General features: G+C 40.5%; 1 protein-coding gene across 2 annotated transcripts in view; it reads right to left on the bottom strand.

Annotated features, from left to right (window-relative positions):
- The window catches only part of ANXA11 (annexin A11), a 102,844-nt gene that overhangs the window by 24,483 nt on the left and 56,142 nt on the right, over positions 1-22,219 (bottom strand). For both annotated transcript variants that reach the window (XM_089682511.1, XM_089682512.1), the window contains 8 exons: positions 16,670-17,164; positions 12,709-12,793; positions 11,796-11,890; positions 11,009-11,122; positions 10,839-10,929; positions 7,172-7,251; positions 4,698-4,754; positions 3,815-3,908 (listed from right to left, as the gene is read on the bottom strand). In XM_089682511.1, coding sequence (XP_089538637.1) covers positions 3,815-3,908; positions 4,698-4,754; positions 7,172-7,251; positions 10,839-10,929; positions 11,009-11,122; positions 11,796-11,890; positions 12,709-12,793; positions 16,670-17,164 — 1,111 coding nt within the window. The remainder of the gene's footprint in view (positions 1-3,814; positions 3,909-4,697; positions 4,755-7,171; positions 7,252-10,838; positions 10,930-11,008; positions 11,123-11,795; positions 11,891-12,708; positions 12,794-16,669; positions 17,165-22,219) is intronic.

A 22,219-nucleotide genomic window follows, 5' to 3' on the forward strand; every position in this document is an offset into this window, starting at 1 on the left:
TGATATAACAGTAGTGTGACATCTATGTAATGTAGTGGAATGGAAAAACTAAAAATGACCGTATACCTATTTACTTTAAGAGAGCTTTTCCCCCCTATAAAGCTACTCTATGATACATGAAGGGGAAAAAAACTGGTTACATAAATTGCTAGCATAATATGAACCCACTGCTAGACTTTCAGCAATACAAATTAAAGTTGATCGTTAACCTTTTCACTGCCATGGTCTTTTTTTTGCACACATATTAAATCTACATTTTTTTACTTAAAAATGCATGTAACCTTAGAGAATAAAATTATGGTAGCTGCAGTTTTTTTATGTTTATCGATATTTTTGCATCTGCAAGCCTATATGTTCAGTAACAAAATACACTCAGATTAATTTTAGTGCACACAAAACACAATAGATTTTCCAATGTGTGTGAAATATACAAGAAGTGACCAAGTAGAATAAAAAGATACCAAATGTGCAAGGACTCAAAATTCTATACACCCGCAACAACACTGCAGAAGTACAATACGTCAATTATCCATAAGCGATGCTTTAAAGTGATATTAAAGTCTAACTTTATTATTCATTTTCAGGGTCCTAGGAAAGGGGCTAATGCTGAATGAACATACATCCATACAACCACACAGCCCATGTAAGCCCCTTCTACCCCCTACTCCAAGCAGACTGGCTGCCATTCCTGTACTGTTCCCTGTGCACTCTCACCCAAAAGGAAGTTCGAGGAAGCTGTGCTAAGGGACCCCAGAGCCAGCTGCAGTGAATAGGGACCATGTTAAGTGTTTGTACCAGATACTATGCATTGTAAATGGTGGGGAATGTTTACCACAACAACATTTAGGACTCGTTCACACCAGCTGCAGCCCAGTGTACCGGATATGAATTATCTGACATGAGATATCCATCATAAGTGTGTCATACACGCTTGTGCATATGTGAAGGGACAGAATCTTTATTGCAGCAGATGTCAATAGTAAGTTAATGACACCCCAAAACGTAGTGAGTAGATCACATGGTACAAAAGTAGATAAGGCACTGAATGAGTTTAATTACCACCTTAATTAGCCACAGAACCTGGGTAATTAATGTGTTTGGGTTTAAAGGGATGAGGTGGCAACTCTATAATACATAGCTTTCTGAAAGCATTGCAGCATCTTGCCTCACTACTCTTTTCAAAATCCCTCAGCCCTGATGCAAGCAGTGGACTGGCTCTTGGGAAGAGTCACAGCGGGTAAAATAAGTTTTGAACACGTCATCATTTTTCTCGGTAAATATATTTCTAAAAGGTGCTATTGACATGAAATGTTCACCACATGTTGGTAACAACCCATGCAATCCATACATACAAAGAAACCAAAACAAAAGTTCAGAAATGAAGTTGTGTGTAATACAATGGAATGACACAGGGAAAAAAGTACTGAACACGAGAAGAAAGGGAGGTGCAAAAAGGCATGGAAAGCCAAGACACTAGCTGAAATCTATCAGTAATTAGAAAGCAATGCTGCCCCTTGTCAGTGCAGATTAATATCAGCTGCTTCAGTCTCAACTGATGGCCTATAAAAAGGTGTTTCTCATTACTAAGGTGTCACACAAATATCTCATGATGGGTAAAAGCAAAGAGCTCCCTCAAGACCTTTTCAACCTTATTGTTGCAAAACATACTGATGGCATTGGTTAGAGAAGGATTTCTAAACTTCTGAATGTTCCAGTGAGCACTGTTGGGGCCATAATCTGAAAGTGAAAACAACATAATTTCACCATAAACCAACCATGACCAGGTGCTTGTCGCAAGATTTCTAACAGAGGAGTGAAAAGAAATATCAGAAGATTTGTCCAAGAGCCAAGGACCACTTGTGCAGAGCTTCAGAAAGACCTGGAATTAGCAGGTACAATTGTTTCAACGAAAACAATAAGTAATGCACAAAACTGCCATGGCCTGTATGCATGCTCACCACGCAAGACTCCATTTTGCTGCAGAAAAAGCATGTTGAAGCTCGTTTAAAGTTTGCTGCACAACATTTAGACAAGCCTGTGAAATACTGGGAGAATATAGTCTGGTCAGATCAGACCAAAATTAAACTCTTTGGATGCCATAATACACGCCATGTTTGGAGGTCAAATGGCACTGCACATCACCCCAAAAACACCATACCAACAGTGAAGTTTGGAGGTGGGAACATCATAGTGTGTGGCTGTTTTTTTACCATACATTACTGGCAAATTTCAAATCATTGAAGGAAGAATGAATGGAAAAATGTACCGAGATATTCCTGATAAAAATCTGCTGCCATCTACCAGGATGATGAAGATGAAACGAGGGTGGAAATTTCAGCAAGACAAATGATCCCAAACACAAAGCCAAGGAAACTCAAGTTGTTTCAAAGAAAGAAAATAAAGCTGCTAGATTGGCCCAGCCAATCACCTGACTTGAATCCAATAGAAAATCTATGTAAAGAACTAAAGATCAGAGTTCACAGAAGAGGCCCACGGAACCTTCAAAATTTGAAAACTATGTGGAAGAATGCGTTAAAATCACACCTGAGCAATGCATGCGACTAGTTTCTCCATACAGGAGGCGCCTTGAAGCTGACATTACCAACAGAGGATCTTGTACGAAGTATTAAATAAGTTTCAGTTAGCGTGTTCAATACTTTTCCCTGTGTCATTCCATTTTATTACACATAACTTAATTTCTGAATCTATTTATTTTTCCTTTGTATGTATGGATTTCATGGGTTGTTACCAACATGTGGTGAAAATTTCAAGTCAATAGCACCTTTAGAAATATATTTACTGAAAAAAATGGTGACGTGTTCAATACTTATTTTACCAGCACCTGAAAGAAAGCCTACTCTGAGACGGAGTTATCCCTGCTCACAATACAATACAAGTCCTGGCCTGGGGAGAAAGGATGGCGTAGCAGGATGTGATCAAGTAAATGACCACCAATGCGGGGAGTGGGATTTAATGATCACGTCACACAGCCTTGACCACCAATGCGGGATATTGAGGGTTGGGTTAATTTTCACTCCCATGACCACAAACGAATGGTGTAGGAGTTAAAGCTACAGACCACCAATGCAGGGAGGTTTAAAGGCAATGACCATTAATTGGGGGATTACATAATTAAATTTAACTTCCAGTGACCACCAATGTGGGTTGCAGGTTAATGGCACTAAAACCAGTGCTGGAAGCTATTATTGCATCCACTGACACTAATGTTGGGGGTTTTTAGTGCGTTCATGGACACCAATGCTTGGGGCTACAATTGACACCAATGCCAGAAGTTGCTATTACATCCACTGACACCAAAGTTGGTAGTTATTATTACACTCATTGACACCTTTGCTGAGGATTATTACTGCATCCACTGACACCAATTCTGGTGGTTATCGCATCCATCAAGACCAATGTTGGGGACTATTACTGCGTCCACAGACACCAATGCTAGGGGGCACTATTGCCTCCACTGACACCAGTGTTGGGGGTTATTACTGCACATACTGACACCTATGCTGGGGATCCTCACTGCATCCACTGACACCAATGCTGGGGGTTATTTGCACCTCAATGCACAGCCCTGGAAGTGTTGGGGCCACACCTGAGACCTTCTATCATTTTCAAGCTGACCACCATTGCTTCAGATGGACTGAGTATGGTAACCTTTCCAGCTACTGAGAGATCTTTAGCCATCATCATACATCTCATGATGTTTCTACAATAAGCTTCTATGGATCATGAAATCTGCTTGTATTAATAAGAATGACAGTTATTTTTCATTTGGAAAATCAGTGGTGCTTCTAATTACCTGCATTCAGATGTGCTCTACTGCGTGAACAAAGAATGGCATTAAATTTGGACTCATCAGTCCCCAGGCGTTTTTCTCCTGCAGCATACAGTTCCTGTAAATACATAATTAACCTGGTAAAGAATACATACATACAGTTGTGTTCATAAGTTTACATAACACTGGCAGAATTTGTAAGATGTGGCCGTATTTTTAAGGCCCCTTTCACACAGGGTGTCTAGCCCCTGTGCTTCCAACCCTGGCAATTTAATGTGTCTGCAGAGGCACAGGTGCAGAGCCCAGCCCCACTGCATGCAGCATGTCAGTCTATTTTAGGCTGAAACACACTTTGGCTGGATGAGGCTTAATGACGTACCAAGTGGTATTCGCACTTAGCACCCTATATATTCAGGGGCGGATGCCAAGTATTCTGCACCCCAGACATTAGTCCCTGAACGTACAGGGAGCCTAAATGCAAGTGCCACTCGGTACAGCTTTCAGCCCTTATCAAGCAGCTGTGTATTTCAGCCTGCCAAATATTTTTGTTCCAGATGTTTTGAGAGTTCTCTAGGTGCTATTTAGTCTATTGTAATTGGGCTATTTTGTGCCACTGGTTCAATAAAAAGGGTTAAAATGTAATGAATGCTGATGGGGGCATATACATTTATTAACACAACTGTATACATTCTGCTGTGTCTGGATCAGAGCAATTCTAAAAATCTACTGAATGGCAGCAGCAAACCTGGTGTAGACAGGGAGATACTGAGACCAAAGTGGTCTTGCTTGTAGTACAGCTATGATACAGTATACAGAGAATACCTAGCTTTTCATGTTACGTACTGTTGTTGGTTTTTACAATAAGGGGGTGGGGTAGGGAATATTACTCATGTTGTTTGATGCTCACCTGTACATCGCGTTGGACCAGAGTCATGTCTACATTCGAGCTCTCGTCTCTGTTTCCCTATAAAGCAAAAGAGGTTCCCAATCTGGAAAAAGCTAAACTTGAAAGTCTTAACTATATCAAGAAAGTAAAATTAATATTTTGCAGTTTAACAGTCCTTAGATGTAGTGACAGCATTCATTTCCTTTATATTAATCGGATAGTCCTGCTAATAGCACAATTTCTGTCCCTGGGTGGCTACACTCATTCCTCCACCATCTATGGAGGAAACCATGGATGTCACACAGGCTGAACTTCAAACATGTCTGCCTTTGTTCAAATCCATTACATGGACAATGGGGGAATCCGTTTTTCACACAATAAAGATAATATTGTTTAATGCTTCCAGTTCAACTCACATGGATTGACAAGGGCAGTGTATTTTTGGCAATCAACAGACTTTTTTTTTTTATCTTTGCTGAAAATAATTTTAGCATGAAAAATGAAAATGAAAAGTAGTCACCACAACTAAGGACTATATATTACCTTTTATTTGCTTCCCCCTAAATCTACAAATTTGTAGATGCATTTCCTAGTGGTCCTCTGTATATAGCTTCCTAACATACTGATCAATAATTATACGTTATCAGTAATTATTGTAGGTTTTTACATCATCTTACATCACTTCTAAATGAAAACAATAGACTCTCCGCTCAGACAGAGGGAACAGGATACTACTCTATGATCAATATAATTCTTCAGGTTAATCTCCATAAGGACCCCTGGGAAGCGCTTCCATACAAACCTGGTGAAAATGTTCACTCAATATACCGCACAAATTTGGAAATGCTAGACCTGGATCTTTGTGCCAAGCCTGGTTCTCAGCACAGACTCCGTAGGGCTCTATACTCCCCACTCCTCCTTTTCTTTCTTCAATTTCTTTTTGTGGACCCTTGTACACGGGTGTCGTAAGTTCCTGAGTAAACATCAGTAAATTATGACGCAAGGGGTCTAAACGAGTAAACAAGCAGGGAAATCGCTGCTCTTAACTGCTTGCCCGCCGCCCTATAGCAGAGCTACTGCTGGCACCCGGCGATCGCCGAGTATCACTGACGGGGGAGAGGTCTGTATGTAAAACAATACAGATCTCTCCCGTCAGTGCCAGCACACTGCTTTGTATTGCTCTGCATAGCAGAACAATACAAAGCAATGTGCTTACACAGTAAAACACAGCACACAGTTACCCCTTGGATCGCCCCAGATGTTAACCCCTTCCTGCCCAGTGCCATTAGTACAGTGTCAGTGCTTTTATTAGCATTGATCACTGTATTCGTGTCACTGGGGATGTCAGTGACAGTTAGTCACTGACACTGGGCCCCCCCCAGTGTCAGTATCGAGGTTAGGGGATGTGTATAATTTTGAACAATGAAATCCCTGCATATAGCTTCTCTAGATAAAGAATTACAGACTCTCTCATCTGACAGTTTCCCTCAAGAGTTGGTTCTGGCCAGCTCAGTGGATTGCTTTAATAAAGGCCTGGATTCTTTCCCAGATACACAGAATATAACTGGATACTAACATTTATAGGTAAAATTGATCCAGGGAATATCTGATTGCCTCTCGGGGGATCAGGAAGGAATTTTGTCCCTGCAGGAGCAAATTGGATCATGCTTTGCTGGGTTTTTTTTTTACCAATCTCTGGATCAACTGTGGGTGTAGGATTATAACTTTTGTTGGTTGAACTGGATGGATTTTGTCTTTTTTCAGCCAGACTAACTATGTAACAAGAAGTCTTTCCTAAGCCAAGTGTTTGTGTTTAAGTACGCATTATGAGTTAAAAATGATGGTGTAGGCTGCATCTGTCCTCTAATGTCTATACCTTTACCCACAAAAGGTAACAGAGTGGCACCTCTCAAGTAACACAGGGAATCTGCTAGCTCATAAATGCATATTGTAGATACATGGCTAGGTGGACATCCAGAGATCACCTGGAGTCCAGCCACAATTGTAGGATTCATATAATTTATCTATATTTTACCAAAAGCTACATGCAACTGTTAGGCACACTGGTTTTGGACTTTAAACACTATGCCGAAAAACACAAACACTCACAAGTACAGCTGAGCTAATGATTTTATGGACTCTAACAGCAAAAAAGCCAGTCTCCAGTGCTGATATGATACTGAATAAAAAGTAGACAGTTCTGCTATTCTAGGGTGGAGGACATGTCATTCTAGCAAGAGATGCAATAAATACCATTTCTAGATGTTATCTTATTCACAGACCAGGCTATTTGCTCAGCTGTTTTAATTGGCTTCCCAGCAAAAAAACCCGCAGACACCTCTCACACGGCCACTCTTTAATCTCCCCTGGCTGAAAAAACATTCTAAGGAGAACAAGGTAGTCCATGGTCATTTTACAGCATACAGTTATACACACGGTAAGCACCATTTCTGGAATACATAAAGAAAGCATCAAAAAGCAAATTATACAATTACCTGACAAAGTGAAACAAGTAGCCGCTCGAAGTGGCCAGAAGTATCACTCTTCAGTGCTTGCTCTAGGGTCTTCTTAAACTCTGAAGAAGAAACACGCAAAAAATAAAGCCAATTGTCATATGAAATCCCCATCCAAACTGAGAACGTGCAAGACTCAGAAGTAACAGGCCACTAAGCCTCTCTCTGCTGTGCTCAATTATAAAGTACCAGGCTTTAAAAGGACCCTGTCATTACATGGTTGATACTGAATCAAAGCCCACCTGTAAAAGATGTATATACTTTTTGGGCAGGCTCTGTGTTCAGACTCCCCTGCAGGTATTCAACATTTCTAGGTGTGTGAATACTTGCTGCCCCCTCAAGACATTTTGTATTTTCCTCCCACTGGCTCATATGTCATTACAGGACATACAAGAGGAAAGGATGAACCACAGCATGGCAGGGGAACATAGCCAGAAGTGTTGATGAAACAAATATGCAGAGCCTGGCAAAAGGAATATCCTATAAAAATGATCAGTAGTGTCACTACAGACGATCATTTATACGGAGTGGGGAGAGCAAAGATCCAGCCCATAGCTTTAGCTGTACAGAGATCACGGTGGCAGAGGAGCTATAGGAGTCAGAGCAGGCAGAGCTGTCAGTGGTGTTGGAGCCTGGATGGTGGTCGTACAGAACTGTGGGGCTGCAGTCCGACCGTGTGCACGCTGTGAAGAGGTCTGTGGAACGTCTTCTGGGTAGCCAAGAGGGGAGATAGTTGTTAGGCAACGCGTTTTGGAGGTAATCACTGTTCTCAAATCTTATAGGTTTCCTATCAACCATCTCCACTTCTTGGCTACCCGGAAGTGGTTCCCCAGACCTCTCCACATTGTACACAATGTCAGACAGCAGCCACTGACAGATCTCTCTGGTTTGACAACAGTGGCTTCTCTGTCACAGCAATTCCTGTACAGCTAAAGCTATGGGCTGGATCCTTGCTCTTCTCCTGACCTGTAAGTGATCCTATGTAGTGACACTACCCCTGATCGTTTCTTGGGGATATTCCTTGCGCTGGACTTTGCTTATTTATCATATCTCTAATATTAATTAGGCTTTTTCCTGGCCATTTGATAGCCCTGACCTTTCACCTTGTTTGCATGTCATCCTCCTGAACAGTCTTATTGCACCAATGTATTGCTTTTGAAAATTTGTGATTTAATTTTTTTATTTTATTACAGGTACTAATAAAGCCCCGTCAATTTATGCGGCACTTTACACATATGCAGTGAAGGAAATAAGTATTTGATCTCCTGCTGATTTTGAATGTTTGCCCACTCACAAAGAAATTATCAGTCTAAAAATCGAATGGAAGGTGTATTGTAACACTGAGACAGAATAGCAACAAAAAAATCTAAAGAAATGCATGTCTAACAAATTATGCACCGATTTGCATGTTCATGAGGAAAATAAGTATTTGATCCCCTATCACTCAGCAGGATTTCTGGCTACCAGGTGTCTTTCATACAGGTAACAAGCTGAGATTAGAAGCAGTCTCTTAAAGGGAGTGCTGCTAATCTCATTTTGTTACCTGTATAAAAGACACCTGTCCACAGGAGCAATCAATCAGATTCCAAACTCTCCACCATGGCAAAGACCAAAGAGCTGTCCAAGGATGTCAGGGACAAGATTGTAGACCTACACAAGGCTGGACTGAGCTACAAATCTAATCGCTAAGCAGCTTGGCGAGAAGGTGACAACAGTTGGTGCAATAATTTGCAAATGGAAGAAACACAAAACAATTCTGAGTCTCCCTAGGTCTGGTGAACCATGCACGATCTCACGATCTCTTGTGGAGTTTCAATGATCATGAGAACATTGAGGAATCATCCCAGAACTACACGTGAAGACCTTGTCAATGATCTCCAGGCAGCTGGGACCACAGTCACCAAGTAAACCATTGGTAACACACTACGCCAACAAGGATTGAAATCCTGGAGTGCCCGGAAGGTCCCTCTGCTCAAGAAAGCACATGTCCAGGCCCGTCTGAAGTTTGCCACTGAACATCTGAATGATGCAGAGGAGGACTGGTTGAAAGTGTTGTGGTCAGATGAGACCAGAATTTAGCTCTTTCGCATCAACTCAACTTGCCATGTTTGGAGGAGGAGGAATACTGCCTATGACCCCAAGAACACTATCCCAACTGTCAAACATGGTGGTGGAAACATTCTGCTTTGGGGGTGTTTTTCTGCTAAGGGGACAGGACTACTGCACCGCATCAAAGGGACGATGAATGGGACAATGTAATGTCAAATCTTGGGTGAGAACCTTCTTCCCTCAGCCAGGACATTGAAAATGGGTTGTGGATGGATGTTCCAGCATGACAATAACGCAAAACACACGGCCAAGGTAACAAAGGAGTGGCTCAAGAAGAAGCACATTAAGGTCCTGGAGTGGCCTGGCCAGTCTCCAGACCTTAATCCGATTATAAATCTGTGGAGGGAGATGAAAGTTCGAGTTGCCAAACGTCAGCCACCAAATCTTAATGACTTGGAGAGGATCTGCCAAGAGGAGTGGGCCAAAATCCCTCCTGAGATGTGGGCAAACCTGGTGGCCAGCTACAGGAAACGTCTGATCTCTGTGATTGCCAACAAGGGATTTGCCACAAAGTACTAAGTCATGTTTTGTGAAGGGGATCAAATACTTCTTTCCCTCAGAAACATGCAAACCAGTGCATAATGTGTTAGACATGCATTTCTTTTGAATTTTTAGTTGCTATTCTGTCTCTCAGTGTTACAATACATCTACCATTTAATTTTTAAACTGATAATTTCTTTGTGAGTGGGCAAACATTCAAAATCAGCAGGGGATCAAATACTTATTTCCTTCACTGTATATTGTACATTCACATCGGCCCCTGCTCTCAAGAACCTTACAATCTATGGTCCCCTCACATTCATACATCCTAAGACCAGTTTAGACAGGGACCAATTAACCTACCAGCACATCTTTGGAGTGTGGAAGGAAACCCACACAGGCATAGGGAGAACATGCAAACTCTTGTCATGGTTGCGATCTGAACTGGTGACCCCAGTGCTGCAAGGCAGAAGTGCTAACCACTTAGCCACTGTGCTGCCCAAAAATGAAATCTGAAGACATGGCTGCCAGAAAAATAAGTATATAACATCTTATTTTATGGACAGGAGTTTTTTCTTATTAGTGACTCTGCAGTGACGTAGAAAAGGAGATGGAGGCACATACTGCAAAATAACTCAATGACAATTAGAAAATCTACTTAAGGCCAGGTGCACATATGTGCGGCTGTGCATGCCACGATTTGCAGAGGAACAAGAGACCATTCATTTGAATAAATTCCCATGCCCTGGGACACACAGGGAAGAAGTCCTTGCACTTCTTCGGAAATTGCAGACCGCTCGGGAACTGAGGTTCCCAGTATGGTTGCGATTTCCAGTGCGGGCAGCGCACCATTAGAATTAATGGCACCCACCCGCGGGTCTCGCATTCTTCTGTGTGGGTGGAGCAGCTGCAGGTATTTGTGCGGATCCTGCAGCGGCACCACCCGCACAGATGTGAACCAAGCCTAAATGTGCACAGTGTTCTTAATGAGCAAAACACTGACAATGATAACATTAAATTGCATGTAATGTCACTGTAAATACAAGATATAATAGCTCACCTGTTTTGTACACACTGTTGATTTCATGTACCTGCTTGTTTGTTCGAGATGCAAGAATTTCAATTAGACATTCCTCGTCTGTACCAGCACCCTGGTGGGAAAAAAATATGAGTGACCAATCCTACGTACTTAACTCCTATTATATTCACAGGACAGGAATTGCCACTTACTTTTATTGCTTCATAAAGCTCATATGCATCATATAGAGATGGTGCTTTCATCATAGCCAGGATTGTCTTTTCAAAGTTTCCAGAGAGCTCAGATTTCAAATCCTTTATCAAATCCTATCAACAGAGATTTATGGAAATGATCCAGTTTAGGGAAAAGGTAAAAAACCTCTAGAAACTATGAAATTATGTAGTTACTTTTCCTCACAAATAATTTTAGACTTCTCACACATCAAGCAAATATTGCTCCACTGAGCGACGACCCCCTTGCTAACAAACCGTTACAGCAAACCCTTATTTTGACCAGTAAGCTGCAGCATGGGACTTTCATTTCAATGGTATCAAACGACATTTTTGTGTGTCCCGAACTAAGTAAGACCTGACACTTGTTAGAAACATTGCTGTATATTTGCAAAAATTCTGTCCCCCCCCCCCCCCCCACCCCAAAAAAAAAAAAACAAAAAAAAAAAAAAAAAAAAAAAAAAAAAAAACTATGGGACTGTGAGGCAGTACTGAACAAAGAGCCAAGTGTAATTGAATATAAAAAGTTAAAAGTTTTTTAGCCAAAACGCTTAAAAGAATAACATATATGTTGACAACAATAGTTACAGAACATATCAGTCAGGCATGCGACACGTTTTGAGATACCAATTTGTCTCTCGAAATGCGTTGAATGCCTGTTACCGTCTGTAACTATTGTTACAGACATTTGGATAGCTTGCAATTTTATAAAACACAGTAACTGGAATATACAATAGATGTGCAGAGTCAAGACGAATTCCAGAATTACCTTTCCATAGGCAGTTTTGAAGGACAAGCTGATCTGCTGCCTCTGTTTATTTGACCGGCTTCCCAGGCATTCAATGATGGCCTTCTCATCAGTTCCTAACATGCCAAAGTTTTGATTAGACATCAGTTAATGCAAAATGTTAAAAACACTCAGTTTGTACTATACAGTGCTCAGCATAAATGAGTACACCCCATCAGAAAACATTTATTTCCTTACAGAATCAACATTTTCTATGGGACACTATACTACAAAATATTCCTATAAATGCAGGCCATTGATTGCAAACAAGATTTGTAAATTTGCACACACAAAAAAGTATTTTTCCTAAAAAATGTATTCAAGACCATGTTGCAAAAATGAATACACCCCAATGAAAGTATTAGGAGCAAAGCTAAATTTGAGATGACAAAATCCTAATTATCAAGCGTTCAACTACAGGTGAGTCCAATTATTCATTAAACAGGTGTTTCTTTATATTAGAACTGAGCAGTTCAGTTATCTCAAAGTGCTTTTATTTTTGCTACTGGGTATCTGCTTTGACATGGATTATTGATCAAGAACAAATGGATTTTCAGTTACTCGTGGATATATCAATAGGTGGAAAAACCCTCAGCTGGCATTTCTTGTGGACTACAGCAATGTAACTCCTCTCTGCACCATCTGTTAATGTGAAGGTTTTACTTGGTCACTGTGCGGTCTTCCATTTATATGATCTAGAATGCTACAGGAGAAAACCAACTCCTCGTCCTGTCATCATAATACTAACAACTTTACAGTGAGGAGAACTTGACACTGGACTTTGAGTTCATCTCGGGATAATTCAACCAAAAACTAATGAAAGATGTAGCAGAGATAAGGTAAAAGAAAATTGAACAATCTAGAAACATATGATGCATGAACTTGAACATCTTACCAAATCCTTTCATGGCCTTTCTGAGCACCTCTGCATCTCTGAGAGCATCAAAGTTTGGTGCATCGGTAATGGTACCCGTTCCAGCCTAACAAGAACCAAAATATTATCAGGTCATTGCTTTACCTAGCAGCGTGCTACAGTAGAAAAGCAATTTATTGACTGCCTATCTATACACATAGGAAACCAGGTAATAGAAAGTGCATCCAATCTTTAAAATAGTTCATATACAGAAGAAATATTCTACAAATTCCAAATCACCAATGAAGAAACGTGCCCTTTGATCACCAGAAATTAGCAGAATTTCTCAGGCAGACATCAATAAAAAGGCATTTTCTGGTAGAAAGGGTAGAAGAAAGAGTTATAGCCTTTTCTAATTGTGTCCTTTCTTGGAAGATTAATATTAGTTCCTGTGTGATCACAGAGGCATGAAGTGAGGAGAAACCTCTGTGATAGGGACACAGACAATAAATGCCTGACAAGAGTTTCAAGCCTAAACTGAAAAAGAATACAGTCTGTCTCCACATTAAATAAAAAAATAAAAAATCTAGAACTATAAAGTATACTGCTCGTAATATTTTGACTAATTTAATGAATATCTGTATGAATACTACTTAATATTTTAGAGGCAGAAATTAGAGAAGACCAGCGGATTTAAGTCTGATTGTTTTTAGTTTTTTTAAAGCAAAAATCCACTTTTGTTGCAAAGTGATATAGCATAAAATAATTCATTTTTCAAGCTGCTTGATTATTTTTTCTTCCGTGCAATTATTACAACAACACTTTGCTTACAGCAGGATGGATTTGACTTAAATTAGAGAGTATATTGGCGCAGGAGAGGTGGGTATGAATATTACTGTCCCCTGTGTAATTGGGAAAAAAAGTTACAACTGTGAGGATAGTTAAGAATCTCTCCATTAAAGGGTTAAAAATGCTGGCGCATATAGCAATGAGCTGGTGCTGGAGAGATGGATTTAACATAGTACAGTCACATAAGAAGTTGGGGGGGTGGGGGAGAAAGGTTATACAGCTGTAAGGTATGGCACAGTCGTGAGGAACTGACATCATTTCCGCCCGGCGGCCATCTTGCATTCCAGGCTGGCTCTACCCACGAGACACAGCCCATGCAGGCTGGAGAGGTGCATACGTGACTAGGAGATCCGGCTCTCACCAATACCGTGGCCCCCTGGATACTCACCCGCCTCCTCTATTCTTTCTCTGGGATCGGTGCTAGAGACCTGGCCATCACCACAGCTGTGGCACCTGGAACCCATCCATTTCCTCCACTCTGCCTCTGGTACTACGTCCAGATGACGTCCCCATTATATTGATGCCTGAATACCACTTACTTCCTGTGAGTTACTCTATATTGTGTGCAATAAATGATAATCTTATACTGCACTTAGTCTGGCGCTCCTCTCTCTCCTCTTGTCTTGGATTTGATTTAAATCAAGTTGATTTAAAACACTAGTGAAAAGGCTCAATTTAAATCACAATTTTTAAAGAGCAACTGTCATCTCTGTCCCACAGCGGCTCCTCCTCTGACCCGCTGTTGACTCACCGACAGTCCCATTCACTTTATTGGGACGGCTGGTGATGCGGCAGTGACACAACAAGGTGAAGGACGTGGTGGCAGCAGGTGAATGGATGCCCGCTAACAGGCGCTGCCATGGTGGATGTAAAATGACAGGTGCTCTTTAAATGTAAGGAATCAAACTCATTCTTGCTGTTAGTTAGAATCTTTAATATTTGGAAACCACATGAAGGTTTGCTTCTTAGAATAATAGGCTGTCAGGTTAGTAAAACAGCGATATCAGAACCGATTTTAGGTTAAATCACACATATCTGGAGAACTACTTAAATTCTTTTATTTCATGTTTTTTCTCATGGTTACTGTGAAATTGTGTGAATGCATCAATGCAGTGCATGTGATCTCAGCTTGCAGAGCTTGAATTCATTGAATGAGTTTACCAAAATGTAAATATTGCAGAATATACAGCCGCATGCTACATAACTAAGCTCCATTTCATGCTGAATAAATTAAAATTAATAATATATCTTAAATAGAAAACTATCTTTAGCAGTTTATTAAAATACATTTGATAAAAATTAAAAAAAAATGATTTTAATAAAAAACAAACTGATTTTTTTTTTTATTTAAAATCAATTTTTATCCACCCTGGTTTACAGACAGACTTTCCAAGAACTCACACAACCCCTTGGGCATGTCATTGGCTTACTGTTTGTCCCTGAAATCTATGCCAAAGATTAAATAAAACGACAAACATCTTCTGGAATAAGTTTACGTTTTGGTACAATATTTTCTAACAGATCCACACAAATTAAACCATGCCAGGGTTGTAGCATTCCTTATAATAAAACACATAGACTGAAGAGGTAAGCACAGGAAGAACACTGGCACACCAATATAAATAAAAAGCAGCTACTGAACTGGATAAACGTTTGGTAAAAATCTAGGGATGCTCTGAAATTTCTGCCACCGAAACATATCGGCTGAATATAGCCCTATCAGCATTTGGTTGATAAGAAAAAATTACCGATACAGGGGACTGTGTGTACTGCAGATGTGAGGGGAGGGTGGATAAAGGCAGGAGAGGAGGAGCAGTGTATACAGTGATTGGCTGCCTATATGTCAGTGCCGCTTTTTAAATGTAATTATCGATTTTTTTTTCCTTCACTATTGCTCAGAGAAGGAGCTGTCATTCTTGGAGGGCTAAAGGAAACAAAGGGGCAAGGTCACTGTGACCCCGCCCCTTTGTTTCCTTTAGCCCTCCAAGAATGACAGCTCCTTCTCTGAGCGATAGTGAAGAAAAAAAAGCCGGCAATTGCATTTAAAAACAATGCCATTTTTAAAATGTAATCTCCTTTATTATAGCTCAGAGAAGGAGCCGTCATGTTCAGAGGGCTAAAGGAAACAAAGGGACAGTGACATTACCCAGTGACCCGCCCCTTTGTTTCCTTTAGCTTTGGGGAGAGTAACAGCTCATTCTCTAAGCTATAGTGAGGAAAAAAAATCCGGTAATTACATTTTAAAACACGGCACTGACATATAGTGACAGCCAGTGAGGGAGCTTCTCTATATACACTGCTCCCTCACTGTATACACTGCTCCTCTCCTGCCCCATCCTTCCACACACTGCCCCCCCACCCCCTCCCCCCTACAAAGAGGACCTGTCACTTCTATGCTATTACATAGGGGAATGTTGGTATGTGATAGCAATAATGTCATAAGTTAAAAAAATAAATAAAAATATACATTAAAAGCAGAAAAAAAAAATTGAGCCTCCCCATATACGCAGACATTTCAGTTTCGGTTCAGTTTTTGGCCACGTGCTTTCTGAATTTTTGGTATCGATTTTAGCACCAGAATTTTCATTTCGGTGCACCACTAGTTAAATCTTTGCAATATATATAATATAGTTGACCTGGAGGGGATTTTATTTAATCAAAACTAGAATTTCACTTTTTTTAATAAAAAAATGTGAACAAAAAAAAGGCTTTTGTCTTTTAAACAAACTGGCAGATGCATCTGCACTGCATTAAAGTGGTTCTAAAGCCTTAATGTTTTTTATACCAATGTATTCCATGCATTAAGGTAAAAAGCCTTTTGTTGCAGCATCCCCCTTATACCCAACTGAGCCTGATCTCCATCCAGTGATGTGCATGAAAGCTGCAGCGATCCCACATGTGTGCCACCACAGGAAGCGACTTCCTATGGTGGCACACAGAGAAGAGGAGGAGCTGAGAGTGCCAGCATGGGACCCCAGAAGAGGAAGATCTGGGTTGCCCTGTGCAAAACCATTGCACGGAGCAGGTAAGTATAAACTGTTTGCTATTTTGATTAAAAAAAATATTAAGCTCTAATATCCCTTTAAGTGATAGTATGTTGATGGCACTTACAATATATTGGCTGCTGCTGACAACAAAATAAAAACATACATACCTTAAGTGGGGGAATAGAAGGTGTCACTGATGGCGGAGATGGGTATTGAGGAATGGAGGGATTAGCTGCTGGAGCCTGTGGATAACTTGGAGTTGGTTGCTGACCAGGGTACGTTGCAGGTTGCTGACCAGGGTACGTTGCAGGTTGCTGACCAGGGTACGTTGCAGGTGGCTGACCTGGGGCTGGTGATGGCTGCCCTGGGTATCCTGTATCAAATCCAGCCATCCCAGGCTGTGGTGCACCCCCTGGAGCAGGATACATGCCAAATCCTGGTGCCTGAGGCTGCTGAGGTGCCCCATATCCGCCACCAGGTGCAGAGGGATAGCCACCAGGTGCAGAGGGATAGCCGCCGCCAGGTGCAGAGGGATAGCCGCCAGGTGCAGGGTTATAGCCGCCGCCAGGTGCAGGGTTATAACCGCCACCAGGTGCAGGGGGGTATCCTGCTTGTGGTGGGTTCATGCCTCCAAACCCAGCTGGTGGATAGCCAGATCCTGCCTATAAAAAAAAAAAAAAAAAAAAAAAAATCAATTCACTGTTCGTAAATAAAGTGGTATTAAACCCAAAACCAAAAATGTATTATATTGCAGCTTACCAATCATTAGGTGAAAAACAAAAGAAAGCCTAAAAAAGTAAACTCATGCAGCCATCACATGGCAACACTAATGCTTATTTGTTCATATAGTTCAAATAGATTTCATAAATATTTAAAACACCTCAGTTAGCCAAACTGAAAGCAAGCAATATTTGTGTTTAGTTCATCAGTCAAAAGCCTATAGAGTAAAACTATGATGTATTTGTGATACGTGAGCCATAGAGCATCTTGTGATTCCTCCCTGCAGTCTTTCTTCATCCTATCTACAGCTGGATATATCCACATACAGAAGCGGAGAGCAGATGACCACACAGAAAATCGCACACACCAACACTCCCATTTGTAGGAAGTTCCTATACTCTATCTTGTTATTGACCACATTGCTCACAAGTGATTTATGGCAATGACAACCTTGGCGATCAGGGGACTAAATTTATAAGCCAAGAGTCTGGAATGTATGAAGGCTAAAGTTTGGCAATTTTCAGACAAATACACATACACAGTTTTGGACAACTTTCCTCCAAACCAGACATGCAGTGATTTTATTTTAACAGCATGATGATCTATGAAATAAGAAAAGTTGTATATTCTTTTACAGATGTCCATGACTATGCAAGCTTTTATGTGAAGAGATGGAAATGACACTTAGCTCCATAACAACATTGAAGGAAAATCAAATACAATACACACATGGCCTGGACAAGAGCATCCAGTTCTAGCATTACTTCCAGCAGTCCTCTGCCTGCTTTGAAACTTTCCTAAAAAGAGGGACCACTTTGTTGTTTGCTTGCAATAGATCTACTGTATTTATTTTTTCAAAGAAAATGTTTATTGAATGCACATTTGGATGCTATCACACAAAAACGTGACACAGCATACCAAGTGGTGTTATCAGAAATAACAATATGGGGGAAGTAGGTAGAAATAAGGTACAGTGCCAATAGCTTTGGGATATAAATACAGCTTCCTTCTGACATCTGTTGGAGAGGATTCTGAGGTCATTCAGCATTCATCGCAGGTATACTGGATCTGCAGTTGACCTCCATTTGTATTCCCATAGACCTGTATGGAGAGAGAAGCAGCTCTGACACAAACAAAGGCCTGCTGACACTTGCTTTAAAGTAGATTTTATATATATATATATATATATATATATATATATATATATATATATATATATATATATATATATATATATATATATATATATATATATATATATATAAAACTTTTTTTTTCCATTTTGGATAGAGTAAGGGAGGGTTATAACCCCTGTAAGACTCATTTCTGCCATCTTTGTCCCATTGGTGAGATTTCCCTTTACTTCTTGTCCCATAGCCAAAACAGGGAGTGAAAGAAAATCCCTGCATATTAAGGGAATCTCTTGGGGGACCAGATCCAGTGTCCCCATTGGAAGATTTCCCCCCTATTACTTTTCTGGGGACAACCTAAAATGTGGGATTTTCTTTTACTTTCACTTTGAATGAGACTATCAAACAGGAAGAATAGAGAGGGTGAATCTCCCTAACGGGGACACAGCAATAAAAACTGATAGGTGTTCTAATCCATTCCCCTCTACCCAAAACTAAAAAAAAGTTTTGACTTTAGTTATACTTTAACCACCTTCCGCCCACCATATAAGGAAATGACATACGGGCGTTGGTTCTCTCATTCTGGGAGGTTGTCATATTATTATTATACAGGATTTATATAGCGCCAACAGTTTGCTCAGCACTTTGCAATATAACAGGAGACAATACAGCAACAATACAGTTCAATACAAGAGAGAAAGGAGGGCCCTGCTCCTTGGAGCTTACAATCTAGGAGATATGACGTCTTCCCACTCTAACCGCACATGCGTAGCCCCGGGGCATGCTTATCGCTGGTGAACTGCGTCCCTTGGACACAGCTCATCATCGATCAAGGTAAAGAGCATTTGCTGCATCTCTTTACCATGCGACAGGCTGTATGCAATCACAGCCTGTCACAAATGTAAACACAGAGCGGTAACTCACTGTTACCAGCTTCCTCTCCTCGCACACAGATCTTGTGTGAGGAGAGGAATCTTCTAACAGTGAGTTACAGTTCTTAACAGTGCACACAGATCACAGCCCCTGTCACAGTGCCCATCAGTGCACCTGGTGCCCATCAGTGCACCTTTCGCCCATCAGCAGTGTACCCGTCACCCATCAGTGCCAATCAGCAGTGCACCTGTCGCCTATTGTCCATCAATGCCACCATCAGCAGAGTACCGTCACACAGCCACCATAACTAGGGTAAATAGGGAAAAAAACGAGCGCTGGATCTGACAGATTCAAGCCGCTAGCATAAAGGTAAACCTCGTATACCCTCTTCATAGACAATAAAATACAACAAAAAATGCAGCGCTTGAGTGTATAATAGGGGAATTAACATATGTACCATAACTAGGGTACCTGTCCCAGTGCCAGAAGAGCCATCCATGTAAAAAAAAAAAAAATTTACACTAGTAAGGAGGCGATCAAAATTCTAAGTATGACAGCAGCGGGGAGCTCTCACTGTCCGATTCGGATTCAGTGTATGAACCCATTAAAAGCGGTGGATCAGCGACTGAATCAGAGGAGGAAAGGGTCCCTCCTGAAAGGATACAGCATTCTGAAAACCAGGCAGACACTAGCAGCGACATATACCCCAATTGTCAATCTGCAAACGCCAATGGCACTAGACCCATAGAATAAAGACCCAGTACCAGCACTGAAATATTCCATCAACCCCCAAGAATCAGGGCCCAAACATACCTCCCAGATGCTCTTGCCAACCCACTATGGCTGACCTCCAACTCTGGATCAGAAAGCATTCCTCCTTTCACCACACAACCAGGTGTGCAGGCCAACACTAAGAATTTTTCAGAAATTGATTTTTTTTTTTGCCTGACACTTTACTTCAGTTTATTGTGGACCAGAAAAAAACCTTTATGCCACACAATTCATTACCAGTTCATCCTATGCCCATCCATTTGAATGGAGACCTCTTATTGGAGGAATTTAAGTTATTTTTGGGCCTCACCCTTAACATGGGCTTACAAAAAGAAAAAAAAAAAAGAAAAAAGGACATGCATACTGGTCCACATACCTAATCCACCACATGCCAATTTATTCTGCTGTAATAAGCAAATAACAATAAATCTTGTGTGCTTCTATGACTCAAAAAGAAGACTTGCTCCTAATGAGCGTGAAGAAATAATACTGACATAAACTGAACTGTAGCAGCTATTGCACATAACCCCTATCTCATAAATGTGAACACAATCATATAGTAAAAAACAGTGCAGCCTTACAATTCATAAAACCAGAATACAAAAGTGTACGGGAAAAATATTATGCATAAAAAAATTACAGTATATAGAAATTAAAATAGTCCAAAAACATGTCTTCTTTATGGTGTGCCCCTCCTTCTGTGATCACCAAGTGCTTAAAACACAATAGTGCATAATTCCACCACCAGATGTCTGCTCAGCTCCAGCAGTGTGACCTGACATAATAATATGTTTGGTCTAACTGCACTTTTGGTCCCACAATGGACACTGAAGATCAACTTGATGGATTTCAGCTGTTATTACCGCATTCAGAGTATACATCTCACCACCATTTTACCTTATAAACAAAAAGCTTGACCTGGACCCATGTCCTCCTCATACCACAGGTAATCTTGTTTACATTGTTTTCTAGACAGTGTTTATTGATTTTTGTGTTACACATGTTACAATGTTGGGCACAATCTGTAAAGGCATCGAAAAGGTCTTACACATGTGGTATCCCCATAATCAGGAGGAGCAGCAGAATGTATTTTGAGGTGTAATTCTTGGTATGTCCATGCTGTTTTTTAGAAATATCTTATAAATGGACGACTTTGTGTTAAAAAAATAAATGTTAATATTTTTTCCACATTTTACGAAAACTTGTGAAAAAATTAAATGTTCCAAAGACTCATTATCCCTCTTAGAAAATACATTGTGGTGTTTTTTTTCAAAATGGGGCCATTTTGTGGGTGTTTCCACTTTCCTGTTGCTCCAGGGGCTTCAAAAACGTGATAGGTTGAAATTAAATGTATTATTTTTTTGCCCCTAGAATGTCTAAAGGTGCTACTTGGATGTTAGGCCTCTCTATGTGGCCAAACTGTGGAAAAGTCTTACACAATGGTATCACCATAATTAGGAGAGGAAGCAGAATGTATTTTGGGGTGTAATTTTTGGTATGTACATGCTATGTGTGAGAAATATCTTATAAATGGACAACTTTGTGTTTATTAAAAAAAAAAAAAAAAAAAAAAAAAGTGTTTTCATTTTCTTTCCACTTTTTCTTAAAACTTGTGAAGAAAAAAAAAAAAGACAAGTTCAAAAGAATCATTATGCCTCACAAAAAATACATTGGGAGTGTTTGCTTTCCAAAATGGGCTCATGTTGTGGACGTTTCCACTGTCCTGGTTCTCCAGGGCCTTCAAAAACATGGTAGGTTGTCAAGATATTAGATGTGTAATTTTTGCCCCTAGAAGGCCTAAGGATGCTACTTGGATGTTGGGGCACTCTATGTGGCCAAGCTGTGGAAAAGGCTCATACATGTGGTATCCCCATACTCAGGAGGAGTAGCAGAATGTATTTTGTGGTTTAAATTTTTGGTATGTATGTGCTATGTGTTGGAAATATCTTATAAACGGACAACATTGTGTAAAAAAAAAAAAAATAAGTTTTCATTTTCTTTCCACATTTTCCAACTTGTGGGGAAAAAAAAAAATGACATGTTCAAGAGACTCATTATGCCTCACAGAATATAGGTTGGGGTGTTTGCTTCTCAAAATGGGATCATTTTGTGGGTAATTCCATTATTCTGGTGCTCCAGGGCCTTCAAAAGTGAAATAGGTAGTCAGGAAATTACATGTGTAATTTATACCCCTAAGTCACCTGACTGTGCTCCTGGTCTCAC

This window comes from Staurois parvus, unplaced genomic scaffold (assembly GCF_062004578.1).
Source record: "Staurois parvus isolate SC_StPar_1 unplaced genomic scaffold, SC_StPar_1.0 ptg000291l, whole genome shotgun sequence".
NCBI lineage: Eukaryota > Metazoa > Chordata > Amphibia > Anura > Ranidae > Staurois > Staurois parvus.